Source organism: Aristolochia californica, unplaced genomic scaffold, assembly GCF_029961685.1.
Source record: "Aristolochia californica isolate CCGP_79_NKW_82.1479 unplaced genomic scaffold, dmAriCali1.0.hap1 SCAF_7, whole genome shotgun sequence".
Lineage (NCBI taxonomy): Eukaryota > Viridiplantae > Streptophyta > Magnoliopsida > Piperales > Aristolochiaceae > Aristolochia > Aristolochia californica.
This window is the reverse complement of record NW_027182268.1, coordinates 38,775,926-38,800,284: the sequence shown is the minus strand read 5'-3', so window position 1 is coordinate 38,800,284 and position 24,359 is coordinate 38,775,926. Positions and strand designations below refer to the sequence as shown.

The following is a 24,359-nucleotide window of genomic DNA, read 5'->3' as shown; positions in this document are numbered from 1 at the left end:
TTATCCCAAAAGTGAGGGATGACGATTAAAAGATTTACACGGTATCTAAGTGAGAATCATCCCAATGGTGATAGAAAGATTATCTTAAGTGAGAGCAATATAAAGTAGTCATCGTGGACGTTGGAACAGAAGCCTAAGATTGTTATAATACTTCATGCACAAACAAAATTACCGGATAGGGATTTGATGCCCCATTTATTTCATAAACGCATTCAGTCTCAAATTAAACATGGTTTCTCCAATTGAAGAATGGCGGTCACGCTGTTGGGGGAAGAGCTTCATTCGATGATAAGGGTGATAGAGGGGACACAGGAGAAAGGGTTTTTTGATCAAATGTAGGCCCTGATAAGGGTGGCGAGGTCTCAAAATCATATGTAAGTGGTGGAGAAGCTTCACTAGTCTGTGGAGAAAGCAGATGAGGAGGTGGAGATTGATGGTAGGCATGTGGTGGAGAAGCAGATTCAACTGGATGCGGATGCTTAAATGGAGGGGCAAACAGTGGCGGCTGTAATCGGTGCTCATTTGAGTTTGCGGCTGGTGGTGATTTCATGTAGGGGAATGGGAATGGAAGCGTGGGCCATTTGTTGTGGTCTACCGGGGGCCGAGACGGTGACGCTGGTTGGAACTTATTAGGGAATGGATGGGAAAGAGATGATGATGGAGGCTTCTGGGGCTTGCTCTGATTATGACCGAGTGGTGGTGAAGATAGCGGCTTGATGAATTCAAGCAGCGGGGGGAAGTTGAAGTCGTGTTGAGTTCCTGATGCGGGTGGTGGAGATGGTCGCCTAAATGGGTAGGACAGAGGCGGCCAAGCGAAAGGTAGTGGCAGTGGCACACTGGGAGCAGGCAGTGACTTGATGAAGCCGAAAGGTCTCGCTGCAGCCTCTTCGACGGTTATCAGGCATAACATCGCCACGACAAAGAGGATGCCGGACGTCCTCATGGCTGCCTCGCTCAGGCTAGTCCAGACTCCAAAGCGCCCTTCTGATTCTTTTGATTCAAGTCAGAAGCGACGAGTTCTTGGATGCCTGAACTGCGGGTGTTCCATGATTTGTATTGCAGTTGATTACCCTTCTTATATAGAGGCATTCGGTAGAATAAGTCCCTTTTTACCAACCCAATATCTGAGAACCAGTTTACCGACCCAATATCTGATTCTGCCGGTAAACCTACCAATCTTGTTTAATTAAGTTAGGCTAAGAGAAACAGAGCTGGGTAAGAGAAAGGAGGGCTGGAATGGCAGCAGTGCCTGTTGATTGTTGCGAACTGAACGACCTTCTTGGGTTGGCCGCGTTGAATTTTCTGCTGTAATGATCGAAATGATGACATTTGCCGTTCACTTCGGAGGAGATCTTCCCGGGGGAATTCAGGTCAATGGAGCGTGTGAAAGAAGTACAAACTATAAGTGCTTAAAGTGACTTGAATTGTGCTAAATTGATGCTTTAAAATGCCTGAAATGTATATTCTCCGTTTCTTATGTATTAAAGCTAAGACACTCCCTTAAACTTAAAATTCTAAGAACCCAAGCTTCTCTCTATATATGGTAAACTTCTCTTATATAAGTAGCTTGTAAATCGTATATGCAACTTGCTCATTTGTTTAGGCATGTCAGTTTTACCGTGTACCGATTTTTTTTATCATTTATTAAATAATAATAAAATATTATTCAATTAGGCATTTGGGTAATTTTACCTGTTTACTTTTTATAAATAGAACAAAATTGTGTAATGGTTATACTCTACCCAGGTAACTGAATGTATGTTTGGGATAAAACATGATTCAAGTGTTTTTTAAGGATTTTTAATATTTATATAATGATTTTGTTATATATTAGAATGACAATGTTTACAAATTTTTGTGCACATGATATTGTCATTTTTAAAATTTTAAGGTTTTATAATTTTACATGTTAATTTTTTTATTCCATTTACTTACCTAATTACCCAATCTACCATTCATTAAATAGTTAAATAAATATTATATGAAGATGCAAATAATACCATATATTCATATACTAATTATAAATGGAACGATATATGAAATAGTTTTTCCTATTTCATTTATATATCATCTACACATCTATATTTGTGAGATAATGATTCAGTTCAATGTTTCTGAGCTCTTCATTTTTGTGCACATGATATTGTTATTTTTAAAATTTTAAGGTTTTATAATTTTATGTGTTAATTTTTTTATTCTATTTACTTACCTAATTACCCAATCTACCATTCGATAAATAGTTAAATAAATATTATATGAAGATGCAAATAATACCATATATCCATATACTAATTATAAATGGAACGGTATATGAAATAGTTTTTCCTATTTCATTTATATATCATTTACACATCTACATTTGTGAGATAATAATTCTGTTCAATATTTCAGAGCTCTTCTACCTCATTTTAACTCCGATGGCTCTTGTTTTTTTTTCTCTTTTTTTCTTTTATTTCCTTCTTCTCATTTTCCCTTCTTCACCTTCTTTCTTTTTTCCTCTTTTCCTTTTTCTCTTTTTCGTCTTTTACTTTTTGCTTTCTTTCTACTTTTATTCTTTCTTTCTCGTTCATTTATTTTTCTTCTTCCTTTCTTTTTAGTTTCTTTATTTCTTTTTTCTTCCTTTCTTTCTTGTTCCTTTATTTATTTTTCTTCCTTTCTTTTTGGTTCCTTTATTTCTTCTTCTTTCTTTCTTTTTTGTTCCTTTATTTCTTGTTCTTCTAGTTCATCTACTTCTTATCTTTTTTTCTTTCTTTCTTCCTTCTCGTTTTAGTAATTTAACCTTTAGTTAAATGTAAAACTAAGTAAAAACTTAATACCCTGATACCATTAAACTTATTTTAGTATATTCTAATCATATTTTTTATCTTGCTAATTTGCTTAGAGAATCATTTTGCCTTAGCCTTGAGCATTGGCTCAGATACCATTATAGCAAAGATCTTTTGGATCGCTCACTAATATTAAACTTAAGCCAATACAAATGAAATAAAACTCACACTTTTATAAAAGAAAAGAAAAGAGAACTTACACACATACAACGACAACCTTGGAGACAAACTTTGAATAATTTCAAGTTATGTCTAACAAATTAAATAGTTTTTTTTATTTATAGAGGACATAACTTTACACACTAAGACACAAAATTCAATGGATTTCAAAGGTTCTGAAATCCACTAATACGATTGCTACATGTGCCCCAATAATTCCTTCCAACATCATTATTTAATGTTTTGATGTTAATTTCAAGATAAAATTATGTGAGGGTATGGACTTACTTGGGTTTTTTTTCTTTTGTGACAAGTGTTAGCCAATTGTCTAAAACAAATTTAATTTATTGTTGAGTTGTCCGTCTTGATATGATAGGGAATCTGCTTTTGTGATGATAATTCCTCTTTTGTTATTTTTATAGCTTTTGTAAGTCAGTTTTATATTCTTGATGTATTTTGACTTTTGTTATTGTTCGCACTGTAGCGGGGTCCAACAATAACATTCTAGTTTGTTGATCCAGACTAAGCAAAAAATTGAGACATTCATCTGAGTGAAGAGACTCCATCATTCTACATAAATATATTTTTTTTAGTTTTATTCTCTATTTTCTTGATAATTGCATCCTAATAATCTCCAATAGAAGCATTGTCATTGTCAAGCTATGAATTTGGGACGAAATTGATTTCTTCATCATGATCTTCATTATTAACTTCTTGGTCCTTGCCTTCTTTGAAAGAACCATAGGCAAATATAAACATACTTTTCCTCGACAACTTTTTTTATTCGATTGAGTTGTTTAAGGTTAGATTGGTAAAAAAAAATTATTTTTGAATTTGGCTAAATGAATTAAGAGGTGATTCAAATTGAATGTAAGCTACAACTTCAAGGATAGTCCTTTACCCAAAGAATTAGAGGATTCTAATTTAAGGGTACACGAGGGGCGTGTGGATTGAATACTCTCTTGACTGAAGATGTTAAACTTTAATTATTTCTAGAGTATTAATCTCTTGTTTTTCTTTCATCTCTAGATAAAGTACTCGATACCAATATTCAAACGACATGATTGTCTTTTTTTACTCTGGATAAGTATAAAATTGAGCAACATGGTTCTTCTATTCCAGAAGTGTATGTTAGTAAAAGAACCATGTCCTAAATTGAGTATTTATGGGATGTTCAAATTCATCCATAATAGCTTGTTTATGGATGATAAATCCTAAACTATTCATTTTAAACAGTAAAATTAGCAATTTTTCTAGGAGTAGGGGAAGTTTCTTCTTCCTCGTTTCTATGATAGATTCCATGTGGAATTTAATTATGGGAAAGTTTTATTCCTTCCACAAACAAATCATCTCGAGTAGTAAGATAAGTCATATTTGCTTCCATTTTTTTAGATTTAGAACCAACATCAAAGTATTTCAAAGGAGATGGTAAAGATACTCAATATTGTGAATTTAAATTTGTTCTAAAATTTAGAACAACATCAATATCCACCGATTCAATAATTTGATCAATGTCAATATTGACTAGAGGTTTGGGTGGAACAACTTAGGGTATGACCCAAGATTTAGGAAATTTGATTTCTTCCCAATAAAACATTCTAGGAGTGACAATATTTACAGTTAGTAAATTTATTTCTATAATAAAAATTTTACCTAATTCTAAAAGTTTTTGAACTTTGGGAGTTAAGTATTCATTACCTTTAAATGAATGTGTATAATTATAACTATGGTTTATAATCTAGGTAAGAAGTTATATCCTTGAGTCAGAATTCTAAGTTGTAAAACTTTCATTAGATTTTTATCTTTAAAAATAATGTTAAATTAGGATGAACATTAAAATAAATAGGACCTATACTACTACTAGTTTCAATGACAACCATTAAGGAAGGTTTCCAATCTAAATTTCTTCCATTTCTAAGTATTTTTTGAATGCACCTGTATTCATGCCTATATTTGTATTTATCATAATTAAGAAAATTTTACAAATCTTCTAGCTCTAACAATTTTAGAGTTGTATATTGGGTATCAATATTAATAGTTGTATCTTTGGTATCGATATCAATAGTTCGTTCTATGGTAAAAGTATCATTCTTATAAATTGAAGTGGATTTAATTGATGGAATTGTCTAATCATTAATTTTTGTAGTAAATTAAACTCTACCAATTGAAAAAAAAATATAGATTATTTATCTCTTAACAAATTCATTTTTGCCAATATGAATGCTCTGATACCATTAGAAATTTGATAAAAAAAATAATTAGAATACACTAAAATAAGTTTAATGATATCAGAGTCATGATGGTTCAAAGCAATGGAAGAATGCTTCTATAAGCAAGCTAACAGGATAAATATGTTTTCAATCAATATGTTTAGGAACCACGTCAATTTTCTTTGCATTAGGATAATGATATTATCCCTCCAATTAAACTTCCATCTATTATCAAAGGTTTTAAGACAAATTCAAACAAAGAATATATCCAAGAATTATTAGATAGGTTGAAAAATCTAAGTATCAATATTTAGACCAATAATCGACATTAACCTTAATTATGATGATGCAAGATAAAGAATTCCTTCAACAAATAATACATAAACATACATTACAAAAGTTAGACTATAACAAAAAATCCAGAAGGCAATGGGATGTAATACAAAAAATTATTATAATAAGCCTACTCCCCATGATCTTCTTTATGAAGAAAATTTATACATTGATCAAAGATCTTATAATGGTATCAGAGTAATGATGTTTCATTGCTAAGGAATAATGTTTCTATAAGAAAGCTAGAGGATAAAAATATAATTAAAATATACTAAAATGAGTTTAATGGTATGAGAGCATTAAGCTTTTGCTTAGTTTTATATTTGTTGGAATAGTGGCCAAATTTGTTACATTTGTAACAGACAATTGGTTTCTTAGATTGTGATCCATTAATAAATTTTAGATTTTTAATATTCATTATTGGCATTTGTTTGTTACATTACTTGGTGATGAAGACATCCTTATACCACTTAAATTGGTTGAGTTTTTTCGCAATGAAGATTTTGTAATAATTCTCGTCTCTTTTCAGTATTGGAGGTAAGAATGCCAACAAAGTGTACAAAAATTGCATTACAGAAGATATAAACAACATCATCTTCATTTGATTGGTGGTGTGGCTCATACTCAATCTATTACTAATCATCATACACTACCAAATATAAAAAAAAAATCCAATAGTTTATTGTCGATATATTATTAATAAATTTTTATCTCCATTAGTTTGGAGAAAAACATATTTTTTTATAAAGAATATGCACCCAATGAAAAAGGGTATAATTACTGGGATTGTGTCCATGACTGGTTTAATATATTCTAATATCAAAATCCCATGCATCGACATTCTTTGTTTATCACCCTTAGTGCTGAAATACAGAAGCACAAATAAGATAAAATACTCATTCCTTTATGGGTGTACAAGTGGTAAGCTAAATTTGGGCTTCCAATTTCAATTCTTCTTGTTCCACTTCAGAAACTTTATGGTCAATGGCGGGTCATTCATCCCAATATTCGAGAGGTAAAATCCATTGTGAAAGGATTTGATACCTTCCTTTTCTTTTTGGAATTTTCCATTCCTTAGATATGGAAATGGTATTGTAAAATTGCAATTATTAATTTACAGCTACCAATCTTTCAGCATACTTTTTATGTTAGATGATAGAATAATTCTCCAACATGGAAATCAAAATTGTAGAAATCAAGTTTGTTTTTCTTCAATTTAAAAATCTCACTCCCAAATTAGTGGAGAAAATAATTATATCAGTCTTTTAAATTATGTTTATATCTATCTGCCTATAGCTATTCCAAACAAGGCAGTGACCAAGAAGGTGATAATGGAGATTACGATTAAGAAATCAGTTCCATCCCAGATTCACACTCTCATGAAGAATCTGCTCCTATTGGAGATTATTGGGATGCAAATATCAAGCAAGTTGAGAATGAAACTTTAAAAAATTTTATTTCTACTAAATAATGGAGTATTTTTACTTAGACGAATGTCTCAATTTTCTAGCTCAGTTTGGATCAACAGAATAGAATGTTATTGTTGGACCCTATTGTAGTGTGAACAGCAACAAAAGTCAAAAGACATCAAGAATATATAGTTGATTTGTAGAAGCCATGGAAAAAAAACAAAGGAGGAGTATAGCCAACACTTGTAAAAAAAGACAAAACAAGCATCAAGTATAGTCATATCCTCACAAAATCATATCTTGAAATTGATATCAAAATATTAAATAATGATGTTAGAAGAAATTATTGATAGTACTTAATTATTGGGATACATGTAGCAGACGCATTGGTGGATTTCAAAACCTTTGAAATCCATCGAATATTGTGTCTTAGTGTGGAAGGTCTTGCCCTCTATAAATACGTAACCATTTAGTTTGTTAGGCATCACTTTGAATTGTTCAAAGCTTGTCTTCAAGGTTGTCGTTGTATGCGTTTAATTTCTCCTTCCTTTTCTTTTATAAAAGGTTGAGTTTTATTTTCCTTGTTTTAGCTTAAGTTTAATATTAGTGAGCAATTTGAGCGATCCCTACTGTAACGCCTAAAGAAAAATAAAAAAAGAAGAAAAATGAAAGAGAAATAAAGAAAAACATAAAACAAGAAAAAACAAAAGGGAAAAGGGAAAGAAAAGAGAAAAAATAAAGTAAATAGAAATAAAAAAGAAGAACGAAAGAATGAACAAAGAAACAGAAAAAAGAAAGTAAAGAGAAAGAAGAAAGAAGACAGAAGAAAGAAACAAAGAAGAAATAACAATACAAAAAGGAGTAGAACGGAAGAAAGAAAAAGGAGAAGGGAAAAAAGAAAAAAAATGAATGAAGAAGAAAAAAGAAAGAGGAATAAAAAAAAAAACAAGAAAAAACAAAAGGGAGAAAGAGAAAGAAAAAAGAAAGAAAAAGATAGAAAAGAGAAAGAAGAAAGAAAGAAAAAAAAATGAATGAATGAATGAAGAAAAAGAGAAAGAAAGGAATAAGAAAGAATGGAAAAGAAGGGAAGGGAAGAAAGAAGAAGAGAAAGAAACAATAAAAGAAATAAGAAAGAAAAAGAATGAGAGGGGAAGAAAGAAGAAGAGAAAGAATGAAAGAAAGAAAGAAAAGAAAGGAGAAGGGAAGAAAGAATAAGAGAAAAAAGAAGGAAAGAAATAAGAAAAGAAAAAGAAAGAAAAAGAAGAATGAATGAATGAAGAAGAAAAAGAAAGAGAAAGAAAGAAAAAGAGAAACAAGGAAAAACAAAAGGGGCAAAAGGGAAAATAGAAGGAAATAAATAAGAAAGAAAAAAGGAAGAGAAATAAAGAAAATAATAAAACAATAAATAATAATGTAAATAATAAATGAAAACAAAAATATGAAAAAAAAAACAATGAGGTTAGAAGCAACGGGGACCAGTCTCATCAATTCCAGTTTTCTTCATTCTGTTTCAAATGTATACATGTTGGTTGCTCTTTTCTGGTTCAGTTCATTGGACCAACAATAACAGTGGCCATCAAGAGTCAATATCTCTACTTCTTCATGCAGCTTTGCTTATTGAACAAGGCAACAGATCAAAGGGTAATTTAAAAAGTAAAAGAAAGAGAGCAAAGGGAGATGATGTGAATCCCTTCGTTTCAATTTTGATAAGTTGATGATGTGCAATGTATTGTATTGATGATGATAGCTTGAAACCTAATAAAGAAGTTTGTACTCGGCTACAAATGAAACTTATTTACATGAATAAAATCATTGAGGAATAATCACTGTGCTAAATTCCAGAGTTTTGCTTCTTTTTTTATTTTATCTTTTCTTTTGTTTGAACAAATTCCTGCACTCTCTATCCTGAGTCTTGTCCCCGGAGTAGTTGAGATGAGACTATTATGGTACAACCATGATCTATATGATTTGTGGGTATCACAAACCACTAAGATTGACTGGAAGCCAAAATTCCCCTTTAACAGAAAGAAAATTCAGAATTGAACAAACCTGGCGTAGTTTCTTGGATTGAATGTTAACCTTGAAATGATGATGTTTCCACTTGGGAGTCTAGTAAGGTGACTATTGAGTTAGGACTGTATTTGAGTAAACTTGGGTTATGCAAAGGACCATTTGTGTCGCCATAGTAAAACAAAAATAATGAAACAACCTGATTTTGTTTGTAACTTTTGTTTATGCTTTTTTATTGGCACAATCATACTATATTAGAGTAACTTGTCTTGTGCATAGGCTACAATTTTCTCTCGAATTCAACTCCCAAAGTTGTGTACACGATTATGCTTCTACCCATACAATTCAAAGCAGAACATTTAGTTATCCAACAACGCAGCTGGGATTTTTAAGTAATGTAGGACTTGCACTATATCCAGAAAAAGGCAACTATTAGAATAAGAAGAACAAGGAAAAATAGAAACATAAGAAAGGTAGGACTTGCACTATGTCCACAAAATTTCAAATTAATCAAATATAACTCCAGCAACAACAAAGCAACGATGGCCGGTAGTACAATGTGTATCTTTGTCTCTGTTTCTTCTCAGAAATACACGATGAGAACAAAAAATAAGAAAAACAACATGCATGCTTGAGCTTCTTAGCTTTCTGTTATTTCACAACCTCTTTCCACGTAACAATTAATCGTACCACTTGTAGTCCTTTGGTGGAGCGGGTGAGTAGTAATGATAGTAAGGATGTGGCGGGGATAGTGATAACGGTGGTGGTGATGGCGATGGTGGTGGTAGCGATCCATAGTAATATGGACGTGGTGGGGATGGAAACGTTGGTAGTGATGACTCATAGTAGTAAGGAGGAGGTGGAGGTGATGAAGGTGGTGGTAGAGATTTATAATAGTATGGTGGTGGAGGATAAGGAGATGGTGGTGGCGGTGACTTGTACATATAATGAGGGGGTGGTGATGGTGAGGGAGGTGGAGGAGATTTATAATCGTACGGAGGAGGAGGCGAAGGAGATGGCGGAGGTGGTGACATGTATACATATGGAGGAGGAGGCGATGGTGATGGTGGAGGTGGCGACTTGTAAACATATGGAGGCGGTGGTGATGGTGAAGGAGGTGGAGGAGATTTATAGTAGTATGGAGGAGGGGGTGATGGAGATGGTGGAGGTGGTGACTTGTAGACATATGGAGGAGGAGGTGATGGTGAAGGTGAGGGTGGTGATTTGTAAACATATGGAGGAGGAGGTGATGGTGAAGGCGGGGGTGGTGATTTGTAAACATAGGGTGGAGGAGGTGAAGGTGATGGTGGAGGTGGTGACTTATAAACATAGGGAGGAGGTGGAGACGGAGATGGTGGAGGTGGAGACTTGTAAACATAGGGAGGAGGTGGAGACGGAGATGGTGGAGGTGGAGACTTGTAAACATAGGGAGGAGGTGGAGATGGAGATGGTGGAGGTGGAGACTTGTAAACATAGGGAGGAGGAGGAGATGGAGATGGTGGAGGTGGAGAGTTGTAAACATAGGGAGGAGGAGGAGATAGAGATGGTGGAGGTGGAGACTTGTAAACATAGGGAGGAGGAGGAGATGGAGATGGTGGAGGTGGAGACTTGTAAACATAGGGAGGAGGTGGAGATGGAGATGGTGGAGGTGGAGACTTGTAAACATAGGGAGGAGGAGGAGATGGAGATGGTGGAGGTGGAGACTTGTAAATATAGGGAGGAGGAGGAGATGGAGATGGTGGAGGTGGAGACTTGTAAACATAGGGAGGAGGAGGAGATGGAGATGGTGGAGGTGGAGACTTGTAAACATAGGGAGGAGGTGGAGAGGGAGATGGTGGAGGTGGAGTCTTGTAGGTGTAGGGTGGCGGAGGCGATGATGATGGTGGAGGAGGTGATGGGGATGGTGGCGGAGGTGATTTATAAACATATGGTGGAGGAGGCGATGGGGATGGAGGAGGTGGGGATTTGTAAACATAAGGAGGAGGAGGCGATGGGGATGGAGGAGGTGAGGATTCGTAAACGTAAGGAGGAGGAGGTGATGAGGATGGTGGAGGTGGGGATTTGTAAATATATGGAGGAGGAGGTGATGGGGATGGTGGAGGAGGGGATTTGTAAACATATGGAGGAGGAGGTGATGGGGATGGTGGAGGTGGGGATTTGTAAACATATGGAGGAGGAGGTGATGGGAATGGTGGAGGTGGGGATTTGTAAACATATGGAGGAGGAGGTGATGGGGATGGTGGAGAAGGTGACTTGTATATATAGGGAGGTGGTGGGGATGGAGATGGTGGAGGTGGAGGAGAAAGTGATGGTGGAGGTGGTGACTTGTAAACATAGGGAGGTGGCGATGATGGAGCTGGTGGAGGCGGCGGTGACGGCGATGGAGGGGGCGGGGATGTGTAGTAGTAAGGCGGAAGAGGTGAAGGAGACGGCGGTTGTGGCGATTTGTGAATGTATGGAGGAGGAGGTGGAGACTTGTAGTAGTATGGGGATGGTGGTGGTGGAGGAGAACTGTAGTAGTAAGTATCATGGTCTGCTGCCACAGCAGTGGCAATCAAGGCCAGAGCAAAGACCAGGCTGGGCCATTGCGGCCCCATGCCCGACCTCCCCATTCCTGCCTTGGAGGCCTAAGCTGCCGACCCAAGTTAAGCAACTACGAACACTGCAACTCCAAGCTGTTGATTTTAGGCTAGAAACCTCAAGGTCTCTTAATCCATGCTTGATGGAAAGAAGAAAGGCCCTTATATAGCGATCTAAAGGATCCTTCCTCCAGGAGACTTTCAATTAAATACAGTAAATTAGCTGGAAGTAAACGTATTCAAATCTTGTATCTGTATTTCCTTTTCGCCATTCTGATACGCAGTCGTTAACATCTGTTTTTTCTCCCTTAGTTTGATTAAATCCAGGTAAGAATATGTCGACGGTGGAGAAATGCAAACCATGAAGAAGATGGAGCAGATAGTAGGTGAAGTCGCTGCTTTTGCTTCATTTTTTTTTATCCCGACGTGAACGCGTCTCCTCTGAGAGGAAAATGGGCATTGGGCAGCCGTCGGAAGCTTCTTCCCCCAGTTGAATTTAATACTGAAGCACGATCGAACATGAGAAACAAAAAAAAACAAACAAGGAGGTTGTGAAATCAAGATCATGAAAATGGTCTTCTACAATTTTACAAATGCTTCCAAGTTTATTCTGCATAGATTATTATGTACGCGGAGTTTGGCCTTTGAAAAGGCAATAACTGGGATTTAATTTGCTGTTACACGGCTGGTGTTCACTGAGAAGTGTTGAAGACTGCATGCAGCACAAAGATAATGCTAAAAGCGACTTCCTGTTTGTTTCTTGAAGGGAACAATAAATATTTTGGCTTAAATATCCTCAAGAGGAAAATTCCCATTTTATCGAATCGGAACAGTTGCTTTAGTGTGTTCAGACTACTGAAAATTACACTAAACAGTATTTAAAGAATATGAACTGACCACTAGAGAAAGCCAATTTTGAATCGCTCTTCCCTAACCCGCGTTTTTATACTAAGAGTCATGGCTGTCTACTCATGTCAGATTCCGTCTCACGCTGATACGCGACTTAAGATCTTCCCGTAATTGATAGACTAATCCTCATTAAGATCTTCCCCGTCTTTTCAGAAAGAAGACATCTCTGTTCAAGGAAATCTCAATAGTACCTCATAAGCAGCCTCGTCTTAGGTACACGAGGAATCAGGAGTGCTGCTGCAGTTTGAGATGGGGAAGATAAAAGAAGCAACGAATTGATCTGGATATATGTAATATTTCAGTTTCATTACAAACCTCCATTCTACACGAGCACAAAAGGAGTACAAAACTAACCCCTGCAAAGCAATCAGAAATTCATACTCATTAACAATGCACAGACCTATGAACTAACTTTATGGTAGTTCATGGAGAATCCAAAGAATAAGAAGCTAAAATCACTAGCGAATCTAGCCAATTTTCTCGCTCTTTGGGAAAAGAGAACTAGACTACGTTTACTCTCGATGGGAATTAAATAATAATTTAATGCTGCTTTTCACGTTCAGTTTGAGGAGATGAATTCCGGGTTCCAGTCGCAGTCCCGTTGTTCTTCACCCTGGCAGGTGCAACTTTTGCAGGAGTTGAGCGCTCTGACTGAGAGAATAGAATGAATATGTGCATAACCACTGTCACCCCCAGCAAAGAAAAAGCCGAGAAGACAGCTCCTTTCCAGGTCGACAGCAATTGGGTCCATTGGAAGAATTTGTAAGCGAAGAAGCTCAGCAGGAATGACCAGGAGACGACAACCTGTTTGCAGCAAACAAGAAAGACTTAAAAAGGGAAAGCCCCTTAAAGAGTAACCACTTTCTTCTTCTACGTGGTTCCTCACAGGATATATCTATGAAAATACAAAAGCAGAAAAACAGGTGAAACAGAAATAAGTATATTGTCTGTCTATGAATCTAGAAAAGATTCCATTTGCAATGAAGAATCATCCATTTTTTAAATGTATCTTCAAAGTTTCTCAAAAAACAACAAAAACTATTTTAGCCAGTCCAACACGCCGAGTGGAATTATAGCAAACTTACTAGATCCCAATTAATCTCCAGCCAGCTAGAAACTTTATTATGAGATGATGAAAAACTAGAATGTAAGGCCAAGATACAATTCTTGAAATATCCTAAACCAAGAACAGTTAGGATCAGGGTTGTAAAACCCAGACCATGGTGGCCAGTTGAACGGGGTTGAACCACGGACCTGGTTCCTTGTCCAGATCAATAGTAAGTAATACCCACAGAGTCAAAACCCAGTTGACCAAACCAGGTTTGCTGGCCAACCAATGAACCAGCTGATGCAGTCCGATCAGCTGGGCGACCTCTCTTACATGGGGAAGTTCTGCCCTGTGGGACTGCAAAAGAGGGGAGCAACCTGCTCTATAAATGGGGGAAGTAGCATGCCCCCTTCTATACAGAGAGGGGAGGGGGAGGGGTGGCAGTCCCCCTCCATGCATTTTGGACATAAGACATCCAACAAGCAACCAACTACAGACACAGTCATGATCGAATGAAAAGTGAATAAGAATACTCTAGAGGGACACACCCTTGATGACATCTTCAGTTCCTTATTTGATCTACTTCTACAGAACATAAGGCTTCTCATTTTGATATATACTGTTTTTTATTCAGCTAAATCTGACGTAGTATTTCACGTTCTCACACTTAAGATCAGATTGTGGTTTTTTTTTTTTTTTTTGCGAGAAAATCAACTCAAAGGCATTTTGTTCATTTTACATGATTGGTTATTTTATATTGCTGCACTATCTTATTCTATATGTTTGGTTTAATCTATGTACACATTCTTTATTCATAAGAAGTGTAGAATGGGAGATATAAGGGAATAACTGATAAGTGATTTTATGTAAGGAGTATTTTTTGTAAATTGTCAAATTAAACTTAATAAATAGCATTGGTCGTTGTGCACGACTCCAAATGCAGCTCATTCAAGAGCTCTCTCTCTCTCTCTCTCTCTCTTCAAGTTTCTCATATTTTAAATAGTATCAAAGCAATAAATCATTGCTGGGAGTGTTTTTTGCCATTAAACCCTCACTTTGTTATCAAGGTGACCTCATTGAAGCAGGTTTTTTAAATCTCCTCAGTGACCGGTTAGTAAAAATTTGATTTTTTCTTCTTTTCTTCTGCCATAACCCTAGGGCTACTGGTTGTATCACTTTTTAAAGGATAGTTCATGTCATAATTGCCCTAAAAAGGGTTCTTTGGATTGATCTTGGGATGTGCATTACTTATGCTAGACCTATTGCCTGCGTCATCAAATCCTTATGCCGAAGTTAGCCCTAATTGAGGTCTTTTTTGCACTATTCTCTATATAATTGCAGTTTTATACTGATCTGAAAGTATTTTACCTGCGCACATCCCATCCTTGCCCTAACCCTAATTTTTGCAAAGTGAGGCCCACATCATTGGGATTCATGAAAATGTATAGGTGTTGAAATTGAAGTATCTTGTGAATCTATACTTATTCTATAGCTGATTTTCTCACCTTTTTTTTGGAATACAATGGTATCTAATTTGTATAACTCTAAATGAAAAAATACTCACCAATAATGGCTTCTTTGGCCGACCAATTGGCTGAAAGTCTTTCTCGTCAAATGTGCCATCAGCTTCATGTTTGTCCAGTAAAGCATCCTGTGATGTAACAAAACCCAAAACAAAAAAAACATAAAATTGTCAAAATATACCTAAAATGGTCCAAAACCTAGCATCCAACTAACAAGAATTATTTTATTTTTTTTGAATGAAGATGTATAAGGTATTAAAAGAGTAAGGAGTGCAATACCTACCTAAAAACTAACAAGAATTATTGATACAATATTTTCTTCCATAATTTTCAATCTTTGTTTTGACGAAGAAACCAGAAGAAAAAAAAAAAAAAACATAATTAAACCCAAAAATATGACGAATTAAGAATCGGTTGTAAGGTTGTCAGGTTGTCAAAACGGGTGACATCACACTAGATTGAAACTTACACTTATGCACATTATTGTAGTTTTTTCTTAGAGAGAAAATACAAAGATAACATGATATAAAGGACAGTAAAAAACGATGAGCTCAAAGAAAGTAAAAGACAAAAAAATCAGCCCAAATCAAGAGGAAAGAGAAAAAGCATTCATTTAGAGAAAATATACAAAGATACAATGATATAAAAGACAGAAAAAACAATAAGCTCAAAGAAAGTAAAAGGCAAAAAAAATCAGCCCAAATCAAATGGAAAGAGAAAAAGCATATTATGCCTCTAAAAGGTTACTATCAACACTGTGAATAGGCGGCCTTTCATCTGTTACAGTGACAATATAAAAAGGTTGAGTTTCATGCCTTCGCTACAAATACGTCTCTGCACCATTGTGCAACTTCATCATCTGTCTGAGGCAATTTCTTCATCAAATGTCTCTTTAAATGCACATGCACCTGAAAAATATGTACCACATCTTAAGAACATCAAGTCCAGAAACAGGGAAAGAATCATCTAGAATTAAAAAAAGAGTTTAAAAAAAATAAAAAAACAGAGAGATGTAATTCTATGACACAAAATGTGATATACTGCATTATTCATGCTCGATAGAAAATAAAAAGGAATTTATACAAAGACAACCTAAAAAGGAAACATTAGTAAAGTAATATATCATTCTCACATGTATCAGATACCATATGCACAATTTTTTTTAATGGGCTGAAGATAAGATTTCATTAAAAGGGAGAAGGAATACAATAGTGAGTACAATGCCCAAAGGCAATCAAGCAAAAAAAAAAAAAAAAAACTGAGCCACAGTGAGGGTTATCAACATAGGAGAAAAGGCATCCCCCACAACAAGGTGTTGGAAGGTAACACCATCCCAAGCAGAGAGACAGCAATATGATTCTCAGGGTTCAAGATACAGTACGGTGTCTATACAGATCCAAGATCTCCTAATAGACAAGGGCAGGCACCAAGAGGGCAGTTTCCAGGAAGACATCTCACATGCATGAAATACAGTTTCAGCAGATCAACTTTTGGTTTTTTACATAAACACAACCATTCTGGAGTTTGTCTGCACTTTTAAAACTCATAAACAAAGCAAACTGTAATTGTCAACTCAAAAAAATGTTCTCTTAGAGGAGTTGTTTTAGATTTGGCCAGGTTCAAGACAAGTCAAGGTTCTGACTTTGATCCTAGACAACAGTCCCAAAACAGTACTACAGTCTGGATGAACTGTAAGACTCATATTAGAGCCTCTAAAATTTAGAGTTTTGTGCATTTCAAATAATTCAAAATAATAAAACATCATGTGATGCCAAAATGAACTTTTCCGAAATAAATGAAATATAAGTTCACTCACTTTTCATAGTAAACATAGGCTATCACCAAAAACATCCCTTACAATCCAGTATACCAAGATAAAAAAATCATTAAAACTATTAAAAGGATGGTTTCAAGTGAGCCAAACCACAAATTCGTTGGTTATCTCCAATTAGATGATCCAAGATTCAGATCTAACAAGATTATAGAAATTATTAATCAAATGGGCCCAACTACAGATGCCATATGATCTGAACTATTTTCACAAGAAAAAATGTTGAAGAGTCTTATATGACACTCATGGGAAGATAAGGAGGAATTTTAGTATTATTAGACTTTCATGTTGTTAGAGTTGTTTAATTGTTGTAGGAGTTATCTTTTAAGAGTTGTACTTTGGGTGTAACTGGTATATGGGTAAATTTTAATTTAATTCAGATTCTATTTATTCTCTCTATTATAAATAGAGACTCAGTGTACTCAACACAAATCAATCAAAGAATTGTTTTTCCTCTCTAGAAGTTCAACACAAATCATATTATCCCAATTGATGACATGAATTTGATACTGTAAGTGATCAAAGTAGATAGATTATTGGGATACAGCTTTAGTTCGGTAGTAAAAGTATTTGGATTGAGGAAACAAATTCTTATGATCAAAGATAATGTACTTTTTCACAAGTTTGTTGTATTTTTTTAATATTTTTATTATTCTTTACATTTTTACTGTTCTGGTAATTTCACTGCAATTTCGAATTTCTGGCACCCTAATATGCAGCATGAGGCCAATTGGCACAACCATGATGCTGACCAAGAACTAAAATTTCCAACCCCATATAGAGCTTCATTCCTGACCAGTCAAAAAATCAGATTTTGAATTCTATTAGTACTACACCTTATGCAAACCATACACTATATGCTCGCCGTGGCACTCAAAATATTTTATATCAGCCTATATAACTTTTCCAATAAATGTCCAACAGTCCACTTTAGTTTGCATCTCAGTTTCCTTCTGTGTTTGTTTTCCAGTAAAAACCCTAGAGATATGAAGACTGCAGTACTCAAGGACACAAAGAATGGAAAACTTTGACCCTTTCTTGTAAAATACTCACAATACTAGAGTCCCTGTAAAATCAAAAGAGAGGACAAGCTTGCAAAACAACCAGAAACCAGGAAGGAAAAATATGTAGTTTCAGTGGAAATATTCAAACCCAGCATTCCTATCACTTAGGATGACCATACCACCATTCACCTCAAGCACTCACCACCAGCTTTACAATCCTCATTCAGAAACTTCCATCAAGTTTTAGCTTTCTGTGTCCTGGGTCAGAGGTAAATATGAAAGAATACAGAGTTCTACATGGACAATAGAAAACCTCTAAATGAAGAGATTAGGCAAGCACAGAAAATTATTCTTGGATGCACCCTGAAAATCCTAAGAGTCGCCCTAGAAAATCACAAGCCTAGAAGTCTTATCAAGCACATCAACCACAACAGGATGCCTTTCACTGCCTTTTCTTATAGTAGGCACAATATCATCACTCACACAAATGCCACAAGGCAAAATCATCCTATTCAGTGGATCTCAACAGTTTACACATGATGAAAGCTTCAATTATGTGGTGCCAGAACAGCTGTTTCCTATATCATATTCTCATGTTTGCATAGTCCAAACAATCAGCACTTAAAAGTGGAACATGTATCCAGAACCAATCTAGACAGTCAAGGCAGCAAGTAAAGTGGATACAATTTTTTTTTTTTTTATATAAAGTAAAGTGGATACAATTGTCAACGAGAAATAGAATATTGCACAAGCAAATCTTGGAGTTGAAGATGACACTTCAAAATCAAAAATAATGCTCTTCAAAGAAAGGCAGATCATAAGGAAGCTTATAAAAGAATATACAAAAAACTGTCAATATACCACCGATGCTTGCCCTTTAAAAATTCTTAACATTGTTGGTGAAGGGTGACTCTTCTCCACAGCAACTGTTACATCGTATACAGCTGGAACAAATGAACGCAAGTTACTTACAGATGCAACGAAACCCTGGATTGCAACAGCAAAATTTGTCAGAAATAAAGCAGTTCTAGGTTTTCAATAACTTATTAACAATATAAATAGAAGATGCTGCTTCCATAAGAAAAAAGTGAGACAATGACAATGAAAAGTGGATCAGGAAAGCAGTTAGTATGAACAGAAAGAAGTCAGAGAGAAGAGCAAAACCTTGGTACGAGGAATCAAAACATTTCTAGGAATAGGCAGCCCTGTTGATGCTGCATATTCTTGTGCGGCCAAGAGCTTGGCCTGGGTAAAACGAGTACCCTCGACAAAAAGAGCCAACCAAAAAGGACAAGGAAAGTCCTTCAGACGCTGTAGACCTGACTGTAGTATGCAAACATAATTTCAGACATTCAGAACAATGGAGCTAGAGTCACACATTTATAAACAATTAGAAGTAACACTAAAGAATACCTGCAATGTGCTTTCGTCCTTTGCCCAGCTTCTCTCCAGAAAGAGATATTCAGAGAACCACATAGACCAACCAATGACCTGCAGATAATTATGGTTATCATTATACCAAATCTTTGGAGCTATTGGCATACTGAATCAACTTGAATAGCAAGAAAATACATCAAACTTAAGCCTCTCTCATAGTGGTTCCGTACATGTTTGAAGAAGTCACAGTCTTGCGATATTTTGTGCAATAATGACTAATCTCAGATCAAAGTCCTCCAATGCAAGTTTTATTTTATAGCAAAAATCTTCAGTTTTTTTAATAATGACTGATTTTATTAGGAAAAAATAGAAAACAAACATGCAGGCTGAAAGCTTCAAAAAAAAAAAAAAAACAAAGGAGAGCAGGTGAGCCAAATACAACGAGGAATTTTATATAATTTTTTTAATAAGGAAGAATTTTATATAAACGATCTGCTAGGCTACTAGCTGACAAGGGAACATGAAACCAAAAGGAAGACAATGCCTCTGGCAAGGTCCTATATTTCATGGATTTTTTTTTTTGGATAAAGTATGAAATTTCATGGAAAATATGCCAGTAATGCCAAAGAAATCATCCTTCTTGCTCCACCCAATGGCAATCTTGAAACACCATTGAAAGACCTCATTTTAAATGCTTTTTTTCTATGAAAAAAGTTGTTACCTTAATTTCTCTAAAGAGGGGTACTAGAGGAAATTTTACATGCATATTCACAGAGCAAAAGAAAAGGCAAAAAACCATTTTCTCATCACATCAAATGCGCAAAAACATTTTGCATCATATCATCCTAGAGGCATCCCACATTGCCAAAAGCACTCTCCCTCTGTTTAATAAATAAAAGGCAGGCTAGTTGACCCACCAAGAAAAAGCACCTTCAACAATGAACAAAAAGGAATGTTGCACGTACGGACGGAAAATACATGGTAAACAGATTTGAGGGTATATGGATCACCAAAATCACTAAAGATGATAAAGCCCTTCAGTTTTTTGATAAAAACTCATGGATTTTCTCTTTTTCCTTGAGTGTTCATGACACACTTATATTGCAACCCCCAAGCACCAAGACCGACCCACAGAACCTCCTAAATATGTGCCTATTGAGCCAATAACCCAACCCAAAATAACTGGTCATGCAGACGCTTGTCATGTTTGAGCAGCCAAAAACCCTCCAATTGCATTAGTGTTCTGACAAGCAACTCAAGAATAAGTTTTGCTCCACCATGACTGATAAAAATATGGTAGATTAGCAAAAGTTCCTGTAAGACTCAGTACATGTACTGAACGTCCAACTTCCACCAAAGGTCATCCCATGGACTGTCAGCAAATTCAGATCTCCCTCTAAATCTAAACAAACATAGATATGGTGCTTAGCGACAAAAATAACACTTGGACAAAGACAAGAATCTCCAATAAGCATTAGAACTGCACTTGCCACCATAATTAAACACCACAACTTCATAGCTCAAGTTCTATAAATATTTTGTTATCCTAGGTAAACCAGTTCACTGGGAGTATTATTATCCTTATTCTTGATGTAATTTGTTTGCACTTGAAGAGATGACACTTGCTTCCCGACTTATTTTGAGCATATAACAATGTGAATAAATCAAAAGATAACAAAAACAGTTTCTTGTTCAAGCTCCTGAATTTGATATCCCTTGATGTTCACATGTTTAGAAGTAACCATCCTTACATTTTAATGGACAAAGAAAAAGCTTTAGGTCTATTCTTACAGCAATCAAACATCTACAGAAATTAAATAGAAGAAAGAGCTAACTTTTTAAAATTAAGAGTTTTTTTTTTTTTTGTTTTTGGGTAGACTTTCAACTTGATTTCTAGAATTAAATATTGCTTTAAAGATTCTGGTTGAAAAATATCAAATAAGAAAACTTACTGGAAGGAATTTTGAAGACTTCTTCATGACAGCAAGACTGCTACCAAGGCAACCTGATCGCTGAAATAAACAAACAAAGAAAAAAGTTTGAAGAGAAAAATAAAGCTTACAAGTGCTGCAACTTATATAGACACAAAAGAGTATAGATGTTTGCACATATGTGCAAGGACATATTAGTAAATGAATAAATTCAAGTTCAAAGAGCAAAAGTTGTGCACCTGTGCTAAAACCCACCCCACCAGCCAATCTATGTCACTTTTGTGATTACAGATTACAAGAGCATGCTCTTTACCTGGAAGATTTACAATAAAATAAAAGCTAGCATCCCAATTATGAAGAAGTGCCATTGCGAAGCAAAATTGTTCCCATATAAACAAGAGCTTTTTAACCTTACCCATTAATTTGCGAGTTTCAGGATCCGTAAATAAGAGAATCTGCAAAATTAAAATTCCCTTTACTTGAAAAATCATATTCCTAAAGAGCTTACAAACAGATAAACCTTGTCTTGATGAAAAGGGTAATCCTTGTAATCATATCATTTTTCCTTTTTATTCCAATAGATAAAGCATTTGTATTTACATCTGATCAATATGAAGCAAATTCAAATGTCATATTTTCTTCTTGAAGCAAGACTCAATGATCTTTAAAGAATGAATTCAGAGAATTTTATTGATGTAAAGAAATTACAAAAAGGCCAGTATGCCACAAATCCATCAGATCATCATAAAGGATAAGTTGTGACATGATAAAGAGAAGAAATAAAGATAATCTTAATCACATCAATGAGGATACACAAAAGATAAATTTAATTCTAGGTAAGAATAGCAATGACAACTTTGGGATGAAAGATAAGGATTATAACAAACTCATCATAGATAGACCAAGGCTCTTACGATGATGATACGCAAGTCACATGATATTTCACTTGTGAGGATAAAATGAACGAATAGACAATTATTCATCCATAAGTGGAAATTGTTTTGAGGCTGACATACACGAGAAAATTATAACACTACCTTCACACCAGCCCACCAATCAATCAGCCATACAAGCTCCACCCACAGCAACTCAGCCACTTCCTTATTGATCCTCCTGTATAAATTTTTTGAGAAGGGACGGATAGAAACAAAACATATAGCCTGCAAACATAATATCAGAAAAACAGAAATACAATAAGTAACTAACAAATAGAAAAAAAAAATCTAAACCAAATCAGTCGTCATAAAAACCTAGTATGTGCCTAGAAAAGACAGGAAGTATCAAACATAATGTCAAAAAAACAGAAAAATTAAGAAAGACAATAAGTAACTAATGAATAGAAAAATCTAAGCCAAATCAATGGTCATCAAAACCTAGTATGTACCTAGCAAAGACAGGAACCATCAACATACATTGTACTAAATTCTGGAGCAGGAGCAACGAACTGACTACAAAGAGACGTGATTAGACGGCCATGAAACAATAACAGACTTGAAAAATTTAAGCTGAAAGAGAGAGCATGAAATTGAGCTGGTATAAATGCGTAGATCCAATCACTCCAAGGAACAACCGCTTTTTCTAGAAAAATTGTGCTGAGGAGCACAAAATCAGAAAAGCAAAAGTAGAAAGACCAGGAAGGGAAACCAATTACACGAAAAACTGAAAAGAAAAAAAGAAGCAAAGACCAATGCCACGTAACAGAAGTCTGATTTCCAGACTGGTGAAGGTTCCAGACAGACGGAACAGAAATCTGTCAACAAAAGGAGCAGTAATAGTTGCCAGTCAATAAAACCACGAGTAACGTAATATAAGGAACTGAAGGAAACGAAAACCTAACTAGAGTACCTAGCCAACAAAATGAACGACATGATTCCCTAATCTCAGAAAATAGAAAACGTACTGCTTGAAAACAACCCGAATGTCAGAAAGGACGCACAGAAACGGAAGCCTGGGAAAGGATAACGTCCCTAGACGAACTGAAAAACAGCTTAGAAAGAAGCCACGCAAAAAAAACTATAAAGGAACTCAGACCACTCTCAGTGAAATATTCTCAAATTCCTTTTCATTTGAGCTTAAAAGGAAAGAAGTGAAAATCAGTAACAAAACGAAGAACTTCCAAATCGGATGCATCAACATACAGCATCGCACTTCCAATTTATCAATTATCCATTTCCAGATACCGCAACATTAAAACGCCACGCCTGCCCATAACCGAAGGAGAGAAGTAAAAACAAGTAATACCTGAATGAGGTTAACGAGAAGCCCAGAGAGAATGAACAGAACCCCCAATGGAACAACAACCACAGCTGCTGCAATCGCCATGGCCGAAGCTGGAACTACGAGAGGAGTCCACGCCAAGGGATCTCGACAACTTTCACCGCTCCACCTTATTTAAGACACTGTCAGAAGCTCCACCTGACCGAATCACGCTTCCCAATTGTAGAGAGAAAGTTGCCAGATGCGATCAGAGCTCATTAACGATACCGTGCTCGGGCCAGAGGAGCCATGAACGCGAAAAGCACTCGCTCCTTCCCAGACTGCATGAGAACCGACCCAAACGCTAGGGCGGGCAGGATGCGCACTACGCTTTTTCTGTCTTGGTTGGTCCGTCGGCGGTACGGGCGAGAAACGTATCGCTCGGCCGCATCGAGTGGTTTCTTCTAACAATGAAATGCAGAGTATAAACGTGGTGGTTGTAGGGCCACATTAATCGAGAATCGCAACCGTGAAATCGTGCCATTGATTGGTCTGTATGTTAATCTTCAATACGCCAATTACATAAAACGACACGCCTGTATTTTAATCGGCCGATCTAACTCAAAAACTCAGCAATCCGCAGGATGGAGATTGGTAGGGGGGAATTTTTACCATAATAACTTATATATAATTTTTTTAAATAAATTAATATATAATAATAAATATGCTTTTAAAGTTGAGGGCATTCTTGATTATTTGTTATTTTTACGTATAAATATTTTTAAAAAAATTATAAAATTATAGCATTAAATGATTAGTAAAGTAACCTATAGCTATAGGGCCATGGTGGAATGGGCCAGGAATGCTTTTTAGAGTTATTGGGATTCTGGTTCAAATTTGGGCTTAGGTTTTAATAAAGACCAACAATTTCACAATTACCTCATTAATGGTACCTACTCTCACTAAGGTGCTTCCATGCAACTAAGTAGGGGTGGCATGGAGTTAAGTCATGCTT

General features: G+C 35.7%; 3 protein-coding genes across 3 annotated transcripts; all 3 read right to left on the bottom strand.

Annotated features, from left to right (window-relative positions):
- Window positions 1–256: 256 nt before the first annotated feature.
- Window positions 257–943, bottom strand: LOC137937435 (pollen-specific leucine-rich repeat extensin-like protein 3). Its single transcript, XM_068782496.1, has one exon. It carries the CDS (start codon window positions 941–943, stop codon window positions 257–259), a length of 687 nt encoding a protein of 228 aa, XP_068638597.1.
- Window positions 944–9,626: 8,683 nt separating this feature from the next.
- LOC137937434 (extensin-2-like) lies at window positions 9,627–11,558 on the bottom strand. The gene has a single exon (XM_068782495.1). It carries the CDS (start codon window positions 11,556–11,558, stop codon window positions 9,627–9,629), a length of 1,932 nt encoding a protein of 643 aa, XP_068638596.1.
- Window positions 11,559–12,784: 1,226 nt separating this feature from the next.
- Window positions 12,785–23,738, bottom strand: LOC137936136 (1-acyl-sn-glycerol-3-phosphate acyltransferase PLS1-like). The gene is made up of 11 exons (XM_068780691.1): window positions 23,390–23,738; window positions 22,186–22,308; window positions 21,564–21,603; window positions 21,388–21,461; window positions 21,170–21,229; window positions 19,254–19,331; window positions 19,005–19,163; window positions 18,702–18,827; window positions 15,821–15,913; window positions 15,047–15,133; window positions 12,785–13,238 (listed from the first exon to the last, which is right to left on the bottom strand). The coding sequence occupies exons 1-11, from the start codon at window positions 23,468–23,470 to the stop codon at window positions 12,975–12,977; spliced, it is 1,185 nt and encodes a 394-aa protein (XP_068636792.1). The 5' UTR covers window positions 23,471–23,738; the 3' UTR covers window positions 12,785–12,974.
- Window positions 23,739–24,359: the final 621 nt, after the last annotated feature.